General features: G+C 45.4%; 1 protein-coding gene across 7 annotated transcripts in view; it reads right to left on the bottom strand.

Annotated features, from left to right (window-relative positions):
- Positions 1–904: 904 nt before the first annotated feature.
- The window catches only part of unc5a (unc-5 netrin receptor A), a 134479-nt gene continuing 112262 nt past the window's right edge, over positions 905–23121 (bottom strand). For 4 of the 7 annotated variants that reach the window (XM_047585066.1, XM_047585068.1, XM_047585070.1 and 1 more), the window contains 7 exons: positions 20427–20514; positions 19797–19965; positions 17456–17689; positions 9276–9425; positions 7299–7463; positions 6999–7177; positions 905–4860 (listed from right to left, as the gene is read on the bottom strand). In XM_047585066.1, the coding sequence (XP_047441022.1) occupies positions 4695–4860; positions 6999–7177; positions 7299–7463; positions 9276–9425; positions 17456–17689; positions 19797–19965; positions 20427–20514 (1151 nt within the window). In that variant the 3' untranslated portion in view covers positions 905–4694. Of the gene's footprint in view, positions 4861–6998; positions 7205–7298; positions 7464–9275; positions 9426–17455; positions 17690–19796; positions 19966–20426; positions 20515–23121 lie in introns of all 7 variants that reach the window. The other 3 variants (XM_047585064.1, XM_047585067.1, XM_047585069.1) reach the window with 1 other exon arrangement.

Raw genomic sequence — 23121 nt, 5'->3', positions numbered from 1 at the left:
CTGTTAGTGCATGTCCTCTACAATCAATTGTCATTTTTTTAGGATTTAAACAATAACATCAACAGGCAACTTTTTAACCTGCTAAACAGAACCAAGATAGCTACCAGTCTTTATAGTGTGCAACTTCTAATTTTAGCTCAGGTGGATCAAGGATAAGTTCTTTTTGTGCAAAGAAGAACATGCAAATCAGTAGAATGTTCACATTTAATAAACTATCCTTCAAAAAAAGAGAAATTTCTGAAGAAAAATAAGTGCAATTTGGGTCAATTGCTGTCTGCTCTGTCCACTTCTGACTAAAATTAAGGGTAGAAAAAAAATGCCTGGTCTTCTATGTAATTTTGTCACTTTGCAAATTCATGTTATGGGCCAAATTAGACCCTCTAGTGGGCCGCTTTTGGTCCACGGGCCGCATGTTTGACACCTGTGGTCTAAGGGGTTAGAGTATGATATTTTTTCCCAGTTAATTGTGAAAGACTGCACAGCTTGATCTGAAGCCCCTTAAGATTATACAAAAACCTTTTTTCCCCCCTGAACTCAAAATCTCTTACAAGCTTTTTCAGAACTTCTTTGGTGACCAGATTTACGACCTCTTGTGAACTGATGAAAGAGAGAAAAAACCCGAGAGCACTCCAAGTCTAAGAGTGATGCTGGATATGGACGGATGAGAAGCTCCATCAAAAGTTGGTAAAAGAAAATGTACTTTTAGTCTTTAATATTTTATAACAGATTTTCTGGCTGAACAGCGCAGTTTTAAAGGGTCATCAGATAAAATGCTGGAAAACACTCGCGGGCTTCTATTTCAAATCACATAAACATGTCAGATATTATGTACATGTGTGTATATATGTGGTTCTTGTAGTGAATTGACCAACAAAATCGCATCACCAATTAAAAGATCCAGCCCTTGATTTAACAATATATAATTTATTTACAACAATTTCGGATTGAATTACTATACATAACTTTCTGAAATGTCATAGATAGATATATATACATAAGGCCAAGTAAATACTTGAAAGCACTTAGAAACGAATTTCCAAAATTCTACCCACAAATCCATATCATTGTCCAAAAAGTACTGAAAGTCTCCCTCAGCAGAAGGTTTTCCATTGCCACAAAAGTTTTGACAACAATTTACATTAACGATAAGGAACACAAAGGGTTAAAAAAAATGGAGTAAAGGAAAAAGAAAATGATAGAAGGATTATACAATTGCATAAGCGCTGTGGCATGTAATAAATACAGCATTTTTGACTTGCAGAAAGGCAAGGAACATTGAACAAAGGAACTAAATAGAAAAAAAACAAAAAAAACATTCACAAGTACAGAAGTCTATTAGCCCAGAAAGAAAACAGCTCTGTCAGAGTGACAGGGAGGTGAGCGCACACCTGGCCCTCAGTCACACACACACACACACACGCACACACTCACATACGCAAACACCTCGACACTGAATAGTAATGAGTGACACAAAAAGTACAGTGCTGAGATGTAAAATTTTCTTTCCCCCACCCGTGACACCGGGGTGAACTTACAGTATTAAAATCTCGAACAAAGCGTGACACACGTCTTACAGAGAAATATATCAGGCCCAGACTTTACCATAAAGGAAAAAAAAAAATTAAATAATCATCACACACGCACAGTAATTGCAGATTTGTTAGACGAGTTAGATAGATGCTGGACATCCTGGCGGCTGGTGAATTACATTACTGAAATGTGCTTAGGCGACACATCCAAGACAATGACAGAGGTGAGAAAACTTCACACACACAGTCTGACTGTACAACTGCGATGGCTCATCTAAAACGCGCCGTGTCAACGCCGGCTCGTCAGAGAACTGGTGTCCTCCTTTCTGGCAAGCCTCTGCATGGGCCCAGCGTGGCGACCGCCTTCCGCCGTCGTATTTAAATGCTTACGGTTAATAGAAATCACCAGGCGGACGTATGCAGAGAAAGGACGAACGAAACGTGTAGAGAAACTTCCTGCAAAAAACAGTCTCTAAACCCTTAACACTGCAAATAAGTCTTCACTGCTAGATCGCCAAAGAACAGTATATAGGCAAACACGTCACGGTTTAGACTTGACAAATGCTGCGCCAGTTAAGTGTCTTTTTTTTTTCTTCTTCTTCTGTTTTTTTCTTTTTTTTTTTGGCTTCATATTAAAATATAATTTACATTTGTTTACAAAGTGGTAAAATAAACGGACACGTATCACTGAAGAAAGAAACTCGCCTCAAGGACAAAAAGCAAGGGGATGGGACAAAGTAAAGATTTGGACCTAATATCGAGTCCGTGGGTTGAGAAGAGACATCAAATCTGACTTGTTCTACACTAGCTGCAGGTAAAAACTGTGCCCAAAACAATAGTCGAGTGGATACAATATGAGGATACAGTGGCCTCAAATGATACTCAGAAAACTTTGGTTACCAATTCTGCTGATATACAGTATGCAAAGTGACAGCACACGGCTGGTATAGAAAAAGTATTTACATATTACACGTGACGATGATCTGTTTCAACATGAAAAGATTCATTTAAGGTGGAGTCACTGTTGTTTTTTTTTGTTTTTATCTGAAAGGGGACCGATGCAGGGGTGCGGGGTGGTCGGTGTCTGTTAAGTTAAAGCGAATAAAAAAGTAAAAGTTGCATGGCATCTCTATAGAAAACAGTGTTCATTGAAGGGAGGCGTGTTTAAGTTCTAACAGGTGCGGAGATGCCATATATATAGATATATATATGTGTGTATGTGTAGATATATTAAAAAAAAATAACAAAAAGAAAGACACACTCGTCCCCCTCGACAAGGAAACAGAAATGTACATTCCAAACATCAGACAATCATAAAAGAGGCTCCGTTTAATCTTAAAGGTTAAAACCACTAAAGCTCGTAGGAAGGGCGGCCCTGGCTGTGTGGATGAGACGGGTTCGGATGGAGGGGGGCTTCCTTTAAAACTTTTAGAACAGACAGCTTCACATGCAACCCTGAGGCAGACACAGAGAGAACTATGGCTAGTTTGGGATTGCTCACACCTTTTTTTTAACCACGTGAACTACTGAACCAGTGGGCTTAAGGAAACTCTGTGTATTTACGCTGCTCGATTCGACGGATCAGTCACTAAAAGAATGGCCGCGTAAAATTAACGCAACACGGCGAAGCATGACGAGAGACTTCATGGGTCGTTGCCTGAATCTACTATTTTTTTTTTTTGTTTGTTTGTTTTTTTTTTTGCCATCCTGGCTCGAAATAGCAAACCGCAAACCCTTTCAAAGCATCTTTTGTGAGCAGGCGGGGTGACATTAATGAATAAGCCACTCTTAACGTTATCTGAGAGACGGGCTCCTCTCTGATGTGGAAATACAGTTTGCCACACAGCAAATAGAGAATTCCCACCAACATTGCTTTATGAATAATATAAACAAGCCGCACAATTACCCTTTCAACATGAGTAATCTGGTGACGATTTTGAAGAATTTGTCGTCAGATTTGTATTTTTTTATTTTTTTTTTCGTCCGCTGCATTATTCATGTGGCATAATAACCCTTAGGCCATGTTTTTTTTTCTTTTGCAGAGAATGAACGCAATTAAGTGGAAAATGTCAGTTTAGAAATGAGTTCTGACGACATTCAGTGTTCACATACGGTATATATATAAATATATATGCAGCTGGAATGCCTTTCGACCCTATGGCTCCTTCATTAGCTGTTGTTAAAAAAGAAAAAAAAGAAAAGCACCACAATGAACGCTCGGGGTAATGCAAGATGTGGAATAAACCCCCCGATGGATGAAAATCGCAGGCTTAGAAATGTCTTCTGAAATATGACTATAGTGAAGAGATTACTCGATCCTCGCTTAAAAACAGAGCCCAAACCTCACACATATAGATTTTAGAAGCTAAGACGCGTCTCACTGAATTAAGATGTTACATTCACAGTAGCGATACCGGCTTCACTAACAAAAAAAACAACAACACACAAACCAGATGAGACAGAGGTTACTTTTTTTTTGTCTTTTTTTGTGAGCTCTGACATACAATCTGTTCTGAAACCTGCAGGTCCAGTTTGTGCTACGAGCCGTCCGCGCGTCGAACAGATAGTGACATGATGGGTCGTCGTGCTTGAGATGGCGTCATGTGACCAAACTTCCAATTGCATATGTCGCCCGCACTCTTAAACCCGATACATCTGGCAGCTTTTGTACTATTCCTCTTATTTCATTTTTGAATCCGGATTTCAAAATAAAAGCTGAATTTGAAATATTCGCCTTAGTAATAGCGTCACATTTGCATATCGCTCCTTATTTATATTAACCATAAGTGGCATATTCAGTAAAAACTAACAAAAAAAAAAAGGCGTGAAGGTGATTCAATGCTATCATAATAGTAGAACTAAGGGTGTGGACTCATTTGAATTCATTCTTTGATGGAAAATAAAGAGTATTTTCTTTATTTTTCCTCATTTGGAGTCTTGCACAACATGGACTCAGTCCTACATAAACCCTTCAGTGTCTTCTAAAGTAAAGAAGAGGGGCGTTGGGACAGCTCTGCTCTTCGATTCCTGCTGCAGTTTATTGTCGCTTTGAGTGTGTATGCGTTTTGTTCTGTACTTTTCCCCTGCACCAGTCTCTCTCCCTCTCCCTCTCTCTTTCTCTCTCTCTCTCTCTTTCTCTCTCCTCCCGACTTTGTTTTTTCTGGGTTAGCACTCGCCATCAGAGACCAGAAATATCATGGCTTCCTGTTTTCCAATGTCAGCCATGACCGCGGCCAGCTGGTTGATGTTGCCGCTGTGGAAATGCTGCGCCTCCCACAGGTCCAGGATCACAGAGGTCGGGCTCGCTTTGGATGCAAAAAAACTCATGTGTCTGCAGAAATGGACGAGAGAAGGAGGGAGAAGGGGGGGGAGAAATAAATAAAGTTAGAGGGAAAGATTTTTTTTTTCTTTTTCAATTGAATCAAGCTACATATCAGAAAGGATAGCATCTCATTTTCTCTCCACCGACAGAGTCTTTGAAAAACCCCCCTTTTCGGCCTCTTACTTTATTGTGCTTCTTGTAACTCCGTCAATGTCAGGTTTTATTATCGTGTGGTATATTGCCACATCCCGATATGGCGCGTTGGAGCGCTGAGTGAAAAAACGATAAAAGGTAAAAGAACAACCTCGCTCTTGAAGCTGCCATCAAGTGCAGAATCTTTGGAAATTTTGATTTGGAGCTTAACACCGTAACCCCCGGTGGTCTTTATTTGATGTTCGAAATTGGCCCTAAATCCCATACAGTAAATCCTATATGGACTTTCGCCGCTAAGTCGGAAGTGACCTTTCCCCGTTTTAGGAGCGGGACCTTTACGATCAAATCCAATCAATGACAACAAAGCGGTGGCCCCGGCCAGCTGTATATTTGATGTTGAGTGGGACCCGATCCCCGTGGTACCTGAAGATGCTTGTTTGATTTAATGGCCTTTTTCTGTTCTCCAACTGTCCTGGGCTTTAACTGTTATGTAGAGCAACCGCGAAAGAGGAAAAGCACATGACAGAGTAAACCCCTGGCACAGAGACAGATTGTACAATGCGAGTGTTGTTGTGGGACGAGACGCGAAGCTTAAAAAGTCCTTTCCACCTTGAGAAAGGTCAGACAGAATGCGTTGCTTCCTCCTATCTCCTGTTTGCTTAGTGAAGCATTCGGTTTTAAACATGTGACCGCTTTGGCAGCGCACAAGCTCAGAGAACACGGTGTCACTCTGATATTTTGAGTCAATTGGATTTCATGGCGCACGCCGCTGCCTCTGCGTCGGGAGAGCACAACAAAGAGAAGTGTTGGTCAAAAACTGTCTGGGAATGAACCTCTGTGTCATTATTCAGATAAAGAAGACAGAGCTCGGCGTCCAACGTGTCAGCGCCGCTTATTCACCTCGCTGTGTGAAACACGAGCTTATCTTGTATGGCTCAGACACAGACGCCTGCACGGTCTTCGGAGAGAAAAGATCAAATAAAAGGTTCTTGGCATTTTAAGTTTTATTGATTGGTCCCGTTCCGCCAAGTCTGAACTCTTTACACACACAGAAACAAACACAGAAATGCAGCACGACAGAATGCCAAGGAGCGGCTGCCGTCTCAGGAAAACACGTTGTTAAGGACAGATCAAACAACGGAGCACTTGTTCCTTCCTAAAACCCAAATGAGAATTGATTATGTAGAGCAAAACATAGCTAATTAAACCTGTAGAGCATCAATTCGAGTTGTGATTAATCGAGGTAAATAACGTTGATTGGACAAATTAAGTGCACCTATTTGATTTCATTACGAGGTAGAAATTAAATTGGAGGATAGGGGATCAATGCCTGGCTCCACTCTGTTACTGGTACTCTGGTGATAAAGTACAGTAACCGTGAGAATGAATAGGTCTGAAGTCGGCACAGATCCAAACCTATTCCATCTTTTTTTCCCTCTTCTTTTTTTTTTGTCTCCCCGCTGATGGGCAGCTAGCTCGCTGCCTTTCCAATTACAGCAGTTAAGCAGAATGTAGCAGGTAGAAGTTTCGCCGCAGACTTTAAGCTGCTTACCTGTTTCTGAGGGAAAAACGTAGAAGGGGGTCATGTTTTCTTGCAGAAATGATAGCTGTATCCATCAAGTCCACATTAATCCTTTAATGTTAGCTCTGTCAGAAGAGGATTAGCTTGCCAAGGCGTTACCTTGTTTACCTGAACTTCAGAAAACACTCAACTTTGGTGATGCACTTTACACTGATTTTGTTCAAATTGCCAGTTAGTCCCAGCGACACGTTAACCTCTACCTTAGAGTGACCCTTCACAATCAGCGTGATTGCACGTTCGTTATTTTAAACAAGCCGTATTCAAGGGCTGAGACGCGCGCCGCGGTGCAGCCTCGGGGAGTTCGGATAAACGCGGCTCTGCTGAATTTCTTCTGAGCTTTTGTGTCTAAGCCGCTTGTTCTGACACGAGATCAGCGATCAGATAAAAGCGCCACGGTGAAGCTGATATTTACCTCTCAAGTTTGAGTCTTTGTGCTAGCATTCTCCAGTCGGCTCCGTTGGGACAGGGGGCGTCCAGGCTGCTGCAGATCTTCTGCCTGATGAGGTACGGGATCTGAAAGGCGCTGGGCCCCGCCAGAGCCGTGGCGTTGCTGTCCATTAGCAGAAACTCAGAGTCCAGCGCCCGAGTGTCCTGGTAGGAACGGGCAGAAAGCACAGCCTACAGACCTTTTTTCCCTCTTCTCCCACAATAGCAACAATCAAAATGTGTCTGTGAGTGCGGGTTTGTAAGGGAGTGTTGTGACAAACTCTACCTTGGCAATGTTAAAGTCCAGGCTAAAACTCTGTCCCTCCCCCTCCACCTGCCACACGCACAGCTGGCAGGTGAGCTCGCAGGTGCCGAGGCTGAGCCGCTCCAGAGTGAACGTGCAGTGCAGGTACCGCTGGGAACCGTTCCAGATGTGGTAGAACGGGATCTCCTGCAGGACGAACACAGAGCGCACACAGACGCAGCAGCGCGGTCAGAGCTCCGTGTCGGGAAACAAGCCGCTACAGGACCGCCTGCCTCAAACGCACCCAGAATATCATTAATTACGCCGACGTGAGCTGTCACCGTTTGGTGCAGGCGGCTAAATATGTCTGAGGCGGCAGATTGACAGTGTTCAAGTAAGTTAGAGTGGATTTCCTTACTGCCGCTGCTGACAAACAGACATTTAATTTGTAGTTAAAAGCCGTCAGAGTAGATTGTATTTATTACCACGCTGACGGCGGGAGCATCTTTATTCATGCTCGTTCAGCTGATTCTGCTCCTTTCGGCATGTATGCAATGTTTCTAGGCAACACTACAAACGGCGCTGATGGTGTACACGCTGAAACATCACACCACTACTTTGAATCTAAAGCACATCCTGTGACAAAGATATATGCTGCATGCCTAATAGCTCTGAGTACTGCTCCTGTAGAGCACTGGTTCCTGTCTAGCAAACAGCTACCAGGGAGTGTTTGGTAGAATTTATTCAAGACTGACAATTTCTACATCTTTTTCTCCGTTGCTGCATATTCATGTCTTATTTGCATAGCCCAAGAGAAGCACTGAGGTAACGCTGAAAGGGAAGAAAAAAAAAAAAAAGTGGGCACCTGACTCCTCGCTGTACCCTGAGTTCAACAGCTAACCTCGGTGTGAGATTGAAGTGGGGCTGCAGCGCACGCTGTTCGCCAAACGGGGGCACTGTTATCCAGGCAGACCGGAGACGGAGGGAGCCGGGTGAAATGCACAAAAGTCTTCACGGGGCCCCAGGGAGACTAAAGGCCTTTTTGACTGCACTGCTGAGAGGGGAATAACACTTCCAAATGAACAGGCACAGTCCAGAGGAATAAGCCTCTGTTCTGGGTGCATTGTTGCTGCTGCTGCTGCTGCTGCTTGCGTGCTTGGCACAGCCTGTACACTCTCTTTGGGGACCTGCTGCTCAATGCTCACATAGTTAAAGCCAGAACATTCTCTAGTTTTCTTTGAACAGCTCTTGTGTCCCCATCGTCGGGGCTGCAGTGCAGCTGGCCACACAGATGTGGGCAGCGCAGCGGAGGTGGAGAGGTTCCAAAATTCAGGTTGCGAAGCTCCAGATATTTACATACTGCTCTATATTTCATCTGTGCTCCCTTCGAGAGAGCGGCAGCATAATCAATCAGCTCGCCAGCTCTGGGTTAGTGCTGCTGCCCAGCTCCAATATGCACATCCATACACCCCGCGCACTCGCACGCACACCAAAAAGGCTCCCTCTACTCCGACAAATGATTTGCGCACACGGTGCCAAGAACAAGACAGTTATTGGACAGAGGAGTCCTGCAGTAACAGACTGAAAAACGCTCCTATGAGTGAACCTTTAAAGTCGGAAAAAACACGCTTAATTAAAGTCTGAACCTGCTTACATGAAAACAACTTTCCAGAGAGCAGAGAAGACCACAAACTCTCATTAACAATAAAAAGCTGCTCCCGACAACTTTTGATTTCTTAGTAACAGCACTTCTACCAGCACGTACAACATTCTACTCTTATTTAATTTCTCTGGATGGCTAAGTCTAAACAACCTGAGACAACGTGGATTTGAAATCGAGCACACACACACACACACACACACACACACACAAACACACAAAACTAATTTGAAAGCCCTATAACCGCTGCTACACATATTTGACAGATTCAGCCCGGCACTTGTATTACATCGCTGCGCTCCGGCTCTAATCCGGAGCGACTCCCCACCCCTGCAGCCCCACAGGGCAGCCCAACACACCTGGTAGCCGGCTAGCAGCTTGCTCCTCCAGTGCGCCTGGGGCATGTCGTGGATGGAGAGGCGCAGGTTGTGGTAGCTGTCTTTAAAAAGCAGAACGTGAGGCTCGTCAATCAGCCGACCCCCGAGCTGCCGCTCCATTTGCATCACCTCCTGATGAAAGAGAAAGAGGCAGGGTGAGGTGTTATGGCTCAGGGGGAGTAAATTTACCATCACACTTGCACGGGGGGGGGGCATGAGAAGATGTTCAAAACAATCCATAACTGTGTAGGTTTCCCGTTTACACTTTGTATGGTTCGCTTCACTCCTGCGGAATATTTTACAGTTTGAAACATGTGCAGACATTTTTTTTTAAAAAATACACAAAGACATGAACAGTGGTGGGGATATGGAAAAAAAAAACAGATGGACTCACACACAAAGGCTTACTTGCTCACCCACACACACACACACCGACAAAAACACAGCGTGAGCATGAGGCAGGGGTACAGTACATCTTAGGACAAGAAGATAGTGTCCCTGCATGTAGCTGCAAAGGACTGGACCGACTCATATCCACAGAGCTTTAATGTCACCACAAGGTTGATCCCCTGCCTCTCTTTGTGTGTGTGTGTGTGTGTGTACGCCCAGCTTTCAGCATCAGCATTAGCATGCAAATGCTGTAGCCGCCCCAGCCTACTATCTACCTGGGTTGAGATGAAGTAAGTGAACGAGCCATTAGTCAACTGCTCATTGTTCTCGCATGGCGAATCTCCTTAATTTCATTTTTGTTTTCGTGCCAGGAGAGATTTGTACATGCATGCTTAATATTTTAATCTCTGTGGGACTTGCTCAGTGGACCATTTGTTGCCATCCAAATGACCATCTGGAATGGGATGATAATATCCGGCACATTTTCCTCTGATTTATCAATTCGTCTTCGAGCTGGATGCTTTGAGCCGAGAGAAAAACCAGTGCTTTGGATAGCGCTCACGTGCTCAAACTCCAATCAGATGAGCAAATTACAATGAAGAAAACAGCTCCCCCCCCTCCCCTCCGTGAAACTAATCGCGTGAAGAGACCTAAGAAATAAGATATGTTCTTTTAATCTGTTTGAGGAGGGAAACAAGATGGCAGCAGAAGGAAAACAGGGAGCCAGAATGTGTCTTGGAGTTTTGGGAGAGTTTATCTCAAAGACAACAGCTTCAAGAGGGAGATGTGTGTATAGATAGTACCCATATGTTGAGCGCTGCATGCCAGCATGGTTGCCCATGGTATGATTTCAGCAAAGACGTCTAATTAAGGTGGAGAATGGCAGTAATTTCTATCTGCACAACACTGATTCAATTTTCTGCCCTCTTTCCCAGGAATGGGCCAGACTGATTCCAATTATAATGGAAAGGAAGCTGTTAATTATCCATTTGGAATCTCTACCTGCGTTATTTGATGTGCTCCATCGTTCACTGAACGAGCACTTTCCGCTCCGGCCCGGGAATTGAATTTCCATATTTGCTCAGCGCATAGCTAATTTCCATGTTTACTTTGTGCTTATCTTCTTGTTAACACGGATATTATGCCCCCCATGATTATTCCACTCCATTCCTGCGTTTACATTGGTTTATCATTATTATTTTTTTCAAAAAAAATAAATTCCCCGTAACATTAAAACTGCGCCGCGGTCTGACTGTATGTGGCTAGCTGGATTATATCTGCTGCACCGTCACACTGCAGCTTTGTGATGCTGCCCAGCCCACTTACTCAGAGAGGGAAGGTCAGACAATGGCTCTGAATCAAAGCGCAGAGGTCTAATGAGTTAATAACAGAGGGCACCGCATTCTGCACTGAAAACCCCTCCGCTATCACGTCTCGCATAGATACAAAAGGTGCGGGCTTTCCAGAGTGGTTCACTTAAACGGTTCTTAGGCACAATTATTTGTTGGGGGCAATTAGAATTGCAAATTGTCTGGTGGACTCTGATCGGGTCTTTGACCTACAGCAACCGATCTATAGGCCTGCTAGCAAGAGAAAGAGCCCAGAATGCCAATTATCTTATTATCAACATTTAGCAACTAGAATGAATACTAACGCACCCGTCGAGTAGTTTGTCGGGTTCAAGGCTGACAGGTCAGGATCACAATCAAACAGTGTCTAGGACACGAACCTCTTACCAACCCGACCGAGCTTTAGCGAGGAAAAACACATGACACGGGAGGATGGTGCACTCAACGGGTTCACGTGTCCTTACTTTCAAAAATGACACCGTCTCGCTCATGCATTGTTTATGTGTGTCGGCGCGGCCGTGTGTGTGTGTGTGTGCCAGAGTGTGTCTCTGTACAGGATTTCAGCATATGTTCTGGACTGAGAGAATAATGGCCCTCTTTACGCCCCATTATCCTGTTAACAAATGACACTGCGAGCGAGCTAATAGATGAGAAGCTAAATTTGACCGTATTATTTACGCTTTCTGGGGAAAACAATGCAAGGCTCTGAATTGGTTTATCAAATCACATATTAATCATCAGCCCGGGCGCCGAATTTAGTTTCCATTCCGCGGTGATAAGACGAGCGGCTTCTCTTAAGGCACAGTGCAACTATTGAGACATTAAGATGCATGAGACGGGCGAGAAGTTCAAGTACCGCAGGAGAAAAACCCCTTTTGTTCTGACGGAATTCGAGATAGCCCGTGGTGTGTGTGTGCGGAGACTGCGAATTTGGAGTCGGGCAGCGCCAAGACCACCCCCTGACATTCAATGAGGCTGGCTAAAGAGAGCGAGATGGAGCGGGGAGGAGTGAAAAGAGCAGGAGCAGGAGAGGAGAGAGACAGAGGCGGCTTAACATTTGTGTCTCCAGGTCACTAGAGTGGCCAGCTTTAGCGTGAGAGATAACAGGATTACTCCAATCACGGCCACAGTTTTCTATGACTTCCAGCCCCTCTCGTCTGTCCCACCCCGTCCCCCCACCCCCACACACCCCCTCCCCACCCTCCCCCTCATCCTCTCGGCACGGACCAGAGCTGGGACTGTGATGGACTGGGGCCCGGGCTCTACCGGGAAACAAGAGACACTCGTACAGCTAATCTCTTCTGGCTGGCGCTGACAGAAAGAGGTTAGTGGCTGCACCAAACTTTCTCTCGCAAACAGAGCCAGTCACCGGATGCAGGAGAGAAACTAAACAAATCAAAGCATTAAAAGAGGCATGTGTGTTAAGGAGCGGACTGGCACAAAGCTGCAGACTTCTTCCCTTCACGGCAAGGTCAAGCCTTTACTTGTGGTCTTCTGTTGTGCTCCACTAACTCCGACGGGGATTATGAGCAGCGTTTGATCAGTTAATTAGTCAAGCTACATGTCATCTGAAACATAGCGCGATCCACAGGCTTAAATATCCTCATAAACTCGACCCACCCCCCTCCTCCTCCGACCCCCTTCCCCTCACAGAGTCCACGTGTTTAAAAATGTGCATTCATAGCGACGATCCATTTCCAGAGATGCTCTTTTCAGGCAAAATGCATTTGTTTATAGAGAGTAGCCTGGCTATGTGGGCTCCATAAATCTGTGTATTTGTCAGCAGGATGTGACAGGCTTTTCCTCTCTGACTGAGAGTCTATCAGTCTGAGCTCCAGTGGCCGTGCCCGCTACAGTCAACTCTGATTAATAACTACAAATAGAAGGGACTTGTCGGCTCAGTTATAAATGGCGACCGTGTTTGCTAGGGAAAAGATGCACATTCTGCCTGATAAATCACGGCGCGGGACGGGAAAAAAACTGCACACAGGAACACAGAAATATAATATGGAAACGATTTCTCAGCTGGGCTCAGTGATAAAACCGACTGTCTTGTTTAACTTAATGCCAGCAATTACCGAGCTGCAGTATACTCTGTTTTTTTGTTTTTTTGCCAGAATTACTTGCCAGTAACTTCGCTGATGGAGGGATCAGAAAAACTGTTTGTATTACACGCTGCTTTCTCGTCTCCGACACATGAAAGCAGAGAGTTTATGCTCAAATGCGGCTGGCTGCTCGGGAGCTAGCAGGGAAACGTCATAGTGGGAGCACATAAACAGTTTATGAGGCCTTTTAAACACAAAATAAGAATCATGGCTCGAGGTCAAACACCGTACAAAAGAACCCAGGAGCCACTGCTTAAGCAGCAGGATGTCGGTTAAAAGCCCATTTAACGGTGGAACATACATTTTTACAATCAAAGAGACAAAGAGCTCATCGAACTGGCCTCATTACAGGAACAATGAGGAGGGAGTAAATGTTCGGGCCTCATGTAAAAATCTGGGGATGCAAATGGAGTTAATGTCTCTCGCTGTCTTATTTATTTTATCACTAGTAAATGTCACTTTTAACTCACTACAGTAATGATTAAACAGGACTAGATAAAAGTAGACATTCATATGCTAACTACCCCATGAGGCTTCAAAGAAGGCATGGCAGCCCTTTCAACTAAAGGCCAACATCAGCATGCTAACGTGTTCGCAATTACTGGGTTCACATGGGCACTCGTCGACCGTCAGTAATGTGAATAATAACCCAATCAGAATGAAGACTCACGGAACCGCCTCAATCAGAACAGACAGGCCCGCTCGGAAGGAAAACACGAGCACCTGAAAACCACGTTACGACGCTTGATACACGAGCATTTCTCTCCGGTTGGAATAAACACCTTTCTTTCTGCATGTTTGCATCACCTGGGTAAACATGTGGTGATGGGCCGCGTTTCCGGGAGGGACAGAGACATGGCAGTGGCAAAAAAAAAGAGCGTTTGAAAAGATAAATGAAACTGGACTTGATGCGTACAGTTGAAAGCCCATCTCATTCATCTTCTTCTACTGAATGAGTTGAGGGGGGAAAAAAAGGATTCTGCTTCTTCCGTTACATCTATAGCACATTATATGCTCCACATCAGGCAGAACCTCTTTGCACGCGTCTAAAAACGTGACACTCAGACATCCCGGGGCATGTAAACGCATATAAATTATGTCACGGAAGAACTTTTCGTTTTGAGGGAATTTGGTGGTGAAACACAGCTCTGAAAAGATGTGAGGATCAGTACAGTTGATCCTCTGGGCGACGTGGGTTTCTGTAGAAAATATCAGGGAAATCCATCCACTAGTTGAGGAGATCATTCAGCGTGGCCCAAAGTGGTGCATCCACCAGACCAACGCTGCCATCCTTCACCAGAGCGATGCCGAAAACCAGGCACGGGAAACAAATTCCTATAAAATATTTATCCCTATGTTGTTTTAGTATTTATTATGGTCCCTCAAAGCCTCCCGCTCAATCCAGAGAAACTGACTTGTGCTTCAAGCTCCGTAAAAAATAAATCTGACAGAATGTGGGTGGTTTATAAATCATTCTACATCTTTTTTTTCCAACTCTACAACGACACCAGCCTAAAATAAAAAAATAAAAAAAACACACACACATACAGACATGTGGGTGTAAAGGAAGGACATTTAGTTATCAATAAACCCTTGCTATTGTTAACACTATTCAAATGTGGATTATGCTCGACAGAAAAAAAAAACACTTTAATCTTTTATCTTGCGTACCAAAAGCTGACAGATTCTATCACTGATGAGCGCACAAAACAAAGTAGCTGCACCATATTCCAATCAAAGGCACCTTTGTCGGCACGCTTCCAGTTAATTAGATGTTGGCGTTAGGTGCGTCTCTCTACTGTGTGGGAGGCTTGGTTCACTGCAGGTGTTTCAATCAGTTGTGGGATGGCAGAACATCAGTGATGCTCTCCCACAGGTCTAGCTGAGAACAACCAGGAGCACAGTGAGGGCGCTACCAAACGCTGATTATGTCTCCTCTGCTGCTGTGCCAGCCTTGGCTGGGCCCATCAAGAGTGGGACACACATTAAATATTAACTTAATTGGTCCCGGCAGAGCCCTGCTAACATACGGAAAGCATCAGACGAAAATGTCACTGTTTCCCCAGAGCCCCCGCACACTTAGGATCAAAGACAATAACATTGGTTCTAATCTGCTGTAATTGGGAGATAAGAGATTCTGTGGTACCGCATATATAAGTGTGGAGTACATGCGCGTGTCACTCTCCCTGACGGAGGCTTGTCAGAGCAGACTGACAAGCCAGCGATGGGAATGGAGAGAAGAGCTCAGCATCCTATTTGGTCTCGCAACCGTTTTTATTATTTTTTTTTCTCGCCACTAAACAGCCGCAGCCATTTGTTTCATCTCCCATCAACAGAAAAGTTGACTTCCTCTAAAAAAAAACAAAAAAACAAGGTTCAGTGCTTGGCAGACTGAAAGTACAGTCATAAAATTCACATGTGCGGGAGGTGTACGGTGCATCAACACATGCATAAAAAATACACAGCTGTGCCGCCGCGCTGTACTGCCTACTGCCACTTCACCACCGTCGCACACCACAATTAACTCTAATAGCGGCTATAGTCAAAGTCTTATCATAAATGGTGTATTTTAAAGATAGTGATTAGTGATTAGACTGAACCTCTCCAGGGAAGTTTAATCTCCACTCAAAGTAGTTAATGTACTTGCTAAATGAACTGCTCCCTCCCTAACAGCACCACGAGCAGTGTGGAGCCGAGATTACTAAACAGTGTGGGCCGCGTTCTTAAATCACTCGCTAAAAACTACAAAACCCCGGAGACGCCGCGGCTTACCACAGGACCGGGTTGTGCGAGAGACGGGGAGTTAATGCACTCAAGGGCGCTGAGGGAGCTGCGGAGTATGGCAGCACAAGTGCAGGAGTCAACAAGCTCAGATGTCCTTTTCCTGGCTACGAGAGCGGGAGAATGGCAGAACAACAGCTAGCCAAAGGGAGAGGCTGCGTGAGTGAGACAGAGAGAGAAAGAGAGAGAGAGAGAGAGGGAGAAGAGGTGGGGAGAGGGGGGGGGCGGTTCTGGTGCACCAGCAGCCTTCCTGCATCAGGACGCACAAGGTCATTTCAACAGTCACACTGCAGCAAAAACAGCTCTGGGTCAACTGATGATCCGAGCAAACAGAGCCCTATCATTAGAAGTACTTACGTAGCAAGAAAGAAAAAGGAGAGAGGGGGGGTTTGGTATCCAGCTGAAGAAAGCATCAAATCTTTACGTCCTCTATGCCACATTTTACATTATTCCCCCCCCCCCCCCCCCCCCCCCCCCCCCCCTTACATTAGAACTCCCTTGAATGTCAGCCGGCAATTTTCCCGAGCACGCCTTGCTTTCATACAATAGCTGTCAGAGCGCAGAGAAAGAAAGCAGCAGGGGCAGAGCTGAGCCACGAAAAAGACAGATGTAAGCGCGGAGAGGTTTCTGTAATTCCCAGCCACCGCCGCCGCCGCCGCCGCACAGATTTCCATCTTGTTTTCAGCTCCCTGAATGTGAGAGTGCTAATTTCAGTGCCGGGCCTCCGGTGACTCCCATTGTTTATGTCCCGCAGCCGTCCATAGATTGTGCCGGTGGCGAACCTCTGCGGTGGGGGTCAGCCGTTATAGCTGCCAGGAGTGGACTCGAGCGGGGAAGTGGGCACTTGTAGCTGTGGGGTGGTGTCAAAAGAAGAAGAACAGCAGCTCGAGGAGAGAAGGGAAGGGTGTGGGGGGCTGTGAGGGGGGAGAGGCGGGGGGTGCACGGGGGTTGCTGGGAAAAGATTGGGACAGGCTCTCCTTTTAATTTACTAATTAACCATGCAAATGAAATCTTAACAGGCTACTCAGAGGCAGTCCTCGGGGGAGGGAGGAAAGCATTAGTGCTTGATTATACTCTGTCCATGTGGAGGGGAGAAGAAAAAAAAAAGGAGAAGCGAAATATGCTGTTGAACAAAGTGATGGGAAACTTCTTGGCCCACGGCAGCCAAGCAGAACCACTGACAGCATGAAAGGAATGAAACATCTCTGTTGGCATGCGCACACACACACACACGGAAAAACACACAGCGATTGTACAACGTGATTAACCTGGATATATGCATTATTTCAACTCGCACAACCCTGGACTCCACACGATGTAATCAGGCCTGCAATATTGCTCAATCTACCGTGACTGTGGCTTACCCCCGACACGTCTGCGCTGATTTCTACTAACTTTCCAATGTGACAGACAATGCTATTACACATAATAGTCCACCTATCACTCAGCTGACGCGGCCGCCCGGTGCAATCTCAGGCTTCAGAAGCGCGCCTGCCAGCCGGAATAACAAGCGGCGGCGCATTTGTCACAGCTTTACCTTGAAGACGTCCTGCGTGTCGTCCATGCAGTACACCCTGATGTTGTACTCCAGCGTGGAGCAGTACGCGTCCGAGAAGAGCACCAGCCTGAGGCGCTTGGCCGCGCCCATGTGCAGCGACTCCCCGACCAGGGCGAAGGTGCCCAGCTGCTCCGAGAACAGCCGGCACGTCTCGGCCTCGAGCTGGCAGTAGTAAGGCTCCGTCACCAGCTCCTCCCCCATCAACAGGACGTCCTGGAGGGGGCGAGAAAAAGGCGCCGATGAAAGGTCAATTCGTGCGGGAGGGAAGGGGTAATGTGTTTGCCTAGGTACCTGATGTGAGGATGTGCGGGTGTGTTTGCGAAAGGCTTGTTAGGAAGGTAAGGTGGCACAGTGGCAAGTCCCTAAACTCTCTTCTTCCTGCTGCGTGACAAAGTAAGCCATAGGTCTTTAAGGTAATGTTACAAGAGTAGCTATGTAACCGACTGGATCAAGAAAAAGAGGGGAAGCTTTGTTCTTGCCTCAGATTCCCTTTTCACCGCAGCACAGCTTCCTACCTACAGACATAAAGACACACATTCCCTCATACAAAGACACACATCCTATAGAACGCCATCAATTTACTTAATAATGCATGAACGAGGTACTCAGCTGACATGAAAGGAGAGTCGAATAGATTCCTGGCAAGAACAGATGGTTCTAGAGAGAGAAAAGATTCGTGGACTCATGGTGGATATTGGATTATTGGGATTTCTGGAGTTTCCTCCAGTATTTGTTTGAGATCTTGCGAAGGAAGGGGAAAATAAAGTGTCCAATTTATCTGCAAAACAACACTGCTGCCTGACGGTGGAAAGTGTTGAAAACTCTGACGGGCTGAACAACGATTAATTGCCACTTTAATTTGCCATGGAGGGATTTAAAAAAACCTTGTACATTCAGTCACGTTACAGAAGCAACACCTGGCATTTTCTTCAACGTTGTTATGTAGCTTAAGTCCTGTAACACATTTTTCCTAATGAGGTTGACAGGCTTGCGAATGCATCCCATTCCATCACAGTGTGGGCCACTTTTTATGAGATGATTCCACCAGTCTCTGGGCTAATACGATGGAGAAAAATTGGACCCAAGGTGACAACATTTGCTCTAAAATCCCATAAAGCCAGTTGACTGACTCTTCCCGTTAGCCAATCAAGCTGAAGAGAGCATTCTGCCTGCCAAATGCACGGCGAGGCCCTCAAGGATCGATTCAACCAGACACCATTTACGTCAATGGAATTAGTATCGACACAATTCATTTGCTATGCAACCACAATGCAGTCTCACTTTTTCATCGTCTTAATATTTCTCCGAAGTGGGACGGAGGAGCGAGGTGGTTCAGTTACGCCACGGAGCGCTTGATCTACAGCTTCTCCATTTCTGCCCTCACTTTCTCCCTCTATGTTTCCCTCTCTTGCAAATATTTCCTCTGCATCCGCATTACCTGCTTGTCTACTTCGCCTCTGCGTGCCTCCTTTTCTTCCTCCAGCTTTCCGTCACACTCTGTGGTTGTTTCCACTCTCATTCTCTCGTCCACCTGGCGCTTCTTTTCTTCCGTCGGCGGCCACGCCGTCAGGCCGCTGGGCTATATTTGGTCCGGCCGATGATTAAAAGTGCTGGTCTAACCTCTCCCTCAGACAGGCCAATCCATCCCACAGACACCCCACCGTTGCCACACGGGGGGGAGGCTGAATAATTTATGCACAATATCGAACATGAAAGAAGACCTAGTAACACTCCAAAGCCCACCAGCACCCTTTCCACTCTCTTTGGATTGTTGAGATGGGTATGCTGCCTCAAACCGCATTTGTTTGTGTGTGTGTGTGTGTGTGTGTGTGTGTGTGTGCGTAGACACCAAAGGTTCTTCCCAGCTCTATCCTGTTGGAGTCTGGCAGTTCTGGTTACTTTCAAATTTCATGGATAGAAAAACGGGGAGGGAACTCTGTAATTGGAAGCAGCGGTCAAAAATGGTCAAGGAGCACTCACAAGAGTACTTTGAGGATGTGTAATTTGCTTAGAGAATTTCTGTTTTGAGAAACACGTTGCCTAGCAACTCTCGAGCTGGAGAGAGCTACAGCTTCCAGGCTTTTGTTCCAGCCCGATGAGAAAACACCTGATGGTCAATATAATTTAAGCCCTACGGAGAAGATGAGTGCTGGGCCAGAGCTTCTTCCTCTATACGGCGCAGAGTGGTTTTCAGAGAGCGTTTCAAGCTGCTGCTGCTGCTGAGCGAGTTCGGCAAAAAGCTCTCAGTAAGTCTCAACAAATTCGCCGGGTGGCAACTTTTGTCTTTCTACAAAGGGCTCGAGTTATTGAGCGATCTCACCTCCCAAGCACCCTCGTAGTTCTGTTTCTTGAGGCGGACGGCCCAGTTGTCCAGGCATGCGTCAAAGCAGTGGTCCATGCTGAGGATAACTGGCCGGCTCAGGACCACTCCCGGAGGGCCGCAACTCACAACGGGGCTGAGGAGGGTCTGGCATCCGGCCAGGGGTAGCCTACACCGGGGGGAAAGAGAGGCAAATGAAGCCGGACGAAGTGTTTCTACTCATCGAGTTATTACTGGAGAATTTACTGGTTTCTCGTGAGCAGGATACGACAGCGTTAGTCCAGGAAATTATCTAGCAGCTGCAACAGAGAATAATTAAAGCCTGCTGGACTCGCTGACTAGCTGGCCCAAGTTGTGATAACTGAGTAATAACATAACACCATCACAGCATGCTGCAGTGACTGGCCCCCCCGAGAGGCTGCATGCAGAAAGCTAGATAAACAGCAGACAATTCATTTAACTTAAATAGTGAACATCCTGGTAAAACGCGGCGTTATTTATTTACATCCCTCCTCCACATCACTGGCACGCACTCTTAAGCCATTCCTAATGGAACAGTAGAGCATCAAAACAAACAGCCTAGTGGCATCCAGGGAAAAGTGCCAGTTAGACAGTGTTAAAGAGACCCACCTTAAATCTTCCTTCCTCTGAACAGTGAGATAAATCTCATAGATCTTTCCTCTGGGGATGGCCTCGGGAGGGATGAGCAGACTGATTCCTAATGCAAATAACAACAAAGGGGGAGAGAAGGAGGAGGGAGGGTTAAGCAGGACGGGGACAGGCTCGTTTGTTCTGACTGAGCAGCGCTTTTGTCATCTCACAAAGGGAAGCCAGCCCACTCAACAAAACGGCACGGCTGCAAAAACAAAAAAACAAATCTATCCTGAAGGTCAGAGGAAGCCTCCTTCAGGTACAGTAGATGCAAATCTGCGCACTGGCAGCCGAGGCGCTGCACGTCCCCACGGTCAACAATTAGCGGAGACAAAAGCACACGCGGCACCGCAGTTTAAATGTCCTCCGTCTGCCACCAAGTAGATAATTGAGACCATGGAACAGACTACTCCAGGAAAACTACACTTCCCCAGGAGGATGTAGGAATGCGCGTTGGGAGAATAGGGAGCACTGGTGGAGCAGTTTCAGTGTGGCGGCATTTCTGTTGTGATTTTCATGCCAAAATTACCCACTTAGGCAACCCAATTTAAGACGCAGCACAGACAGCTACTGTGTGACACAATCTTAAGAGTCCCCGGTTTGTAAACTGGGTCAAAAGAATACAAAAAAATAATCATCTGTCAGAATAAGATATAGGTGCGTGAATGCCGACAACCTTTTCTAAACCTATAAACGACGTCGGCCATGTGCCCGCTCTGAACCTGTGCTAAATGACTGTATCTCTATTTTTTTTTCTTTGTCCCTGCGAGAAGATGGGTGCCAGTGCGTGGTATAGTCTACATGCCTGGAGTTAATCCTAGCATAAAATATCTGTAAAAGAGTGGAAAAGAGGAGAAATGGAAAAAGAGGCAGAGAGAGAGAGAGTGGTGGCAAGGAAAACAGGAAAAAAAGAGACCCCTTTCCTCCTTCTCCCTACTGGCGTCGGCTAATCTGCGCAGCCAACAATGAGCCATGTGAAAACACCGTCTTCCAGTGTAATTATATAAGCGCTGAACTCCGCTAATGTGAAGAGGGGAAGCAAAATAGGCGACTAATGATGGTGGACTTTTTATATCTTGTGTCAGGCTAATCTTCACTAAGACTATCTTTATTCTTCTGTGCTCTTAGCGCACAACTGACACTTGTGGACATCAGCTGCAAATTCAACCAGCTCTGTCATTAGCGTGGGGCCTAATTGGAATAATTTGTTCTAGGTTTTATTCCAGGGATCTTTCAGGGTACAATGTATTTGGCACACGCTCATTTCATCTCATCTCATCACTGCGCTGAACTGATTTTAACTATTCATGCTGTGCTGTCTGGATGTAGGTTAGCGTTTTACAGACTCGTGCCGTTTTGGAGAACGCAGAGGCAACAATCCTGCCCCGTTTGTGCAATTTTAACGTCAGGATTAGTCACTTTTAAATAAACAAGTGAACCTTGGTGCATTTTTGGCACCCCGTCTTGTACCCCCATCACAGTTATACGCTAATTTGTGTCCCAGACAGAATGACAATTGGTGCACTAAGCCGTTTTGTATGAAGCTCTAAAACACTTTTATGTGCATTATCCTGGTGCAACCCTATTAAAGAATCCGCATGCATGAGGTTTAAGGCTGAACCGTCTGGGTCGGTTTCAACAAGACAGTGAGATGTTTATGGGACTCAGCTGTTACTGATAAATTCCCCCTTGTTAATGTCCAGACAGAGACATTAAAGCAGGTGTAGAAAGGCGAATAAAACCGACTTGTTTCGCATTATTTCTCGGCAAGCGGCAAACAGGACATCCTACAGAGGATTGTTAAAATCGCGCTGCACATACACAACGCAGACAAAAGTGTTGCAGAACTACAGAACTATTGTTATTCTTGCTGTCTAATGTCTGTAATCGTAATTTTTCTAAATCACATCAACACAATTGAAAGCAGTAAATTGGAACTTTTAAGCTGGATGCTAAAAGTTCTCACAAATAAGCCATGCACTGTCGCATGTTTCATGGGCGCCATGTTTGCTACCTCTAACCAATATTCACCCATACAAAAGTGGCCATAAAAGACTGTAAAATTGGATTAAATATGAATTGTAAAATTGTAAAATATGCCACAGTCCTCAGCTTATGGCTCCAGCACAAGACCAGGAAAACACGGGGGAAATGCCACCGTGAACAATCAACAAAAACAGAGAAAGTTATGGGAGTGGAAGGTTAAAAGGAAGAAATGGATGTGAACTGATTTCTCCCAATTATGTGAGGTAAATGTCAATGTCTCTCTTTGGCGTTTGTTAAGATTTTATGCAGGAAAAATACAGTCATACTATCATTAATGTGTACCTTGATCCCAAAAACGCCCAACACCGCTTTACAAACAAATGATATTTGAAGTTAACCAAGCTTTACGCTAGCCTTATGCAAGCTAGTTATCTGGACTAAAGGGTTAGAAAAATAGCAGCTACCGTCATATATACTGTGAAACCCATGTGTGCCTTTAAGTTATGGCCATGTAGATTTTAAAATTTAATTTACACGTAACTCTGCCCTTATGGCTAACATGCTAAACACAGCTCCATGACTGGGCTACAAAGCAATACAATTTTGGAAACTGACAGCAAGTATTTCCACACTTCACTGCCCATCATTTGTACAATTCATTTGTCTTGTCCGTTGTACCAATGTATGT

The sequence above is a fragment of the Mugil cephalus genome, chromosome 5 (genome assembly GCF_022458985.1).
Source record: "Mugil cephalus isolate CIBA_MC_2020 chromosome 5, CIBA_Mcephalus_1.1, whole genome shotgun sequence".
In the NCBI taxonomy this organism is placed as follows: Eukaryota; Metazoa; Chordata; class Actinopteri; order Mugiliformes; family Mugilidae; genus Mugil; species Mugil cephalus.
The sequence above is the reverse complement of the archived record's forward strand: the minus strand, read 5'-3'. Positions and strand labels throughout refer to the sequence as shown.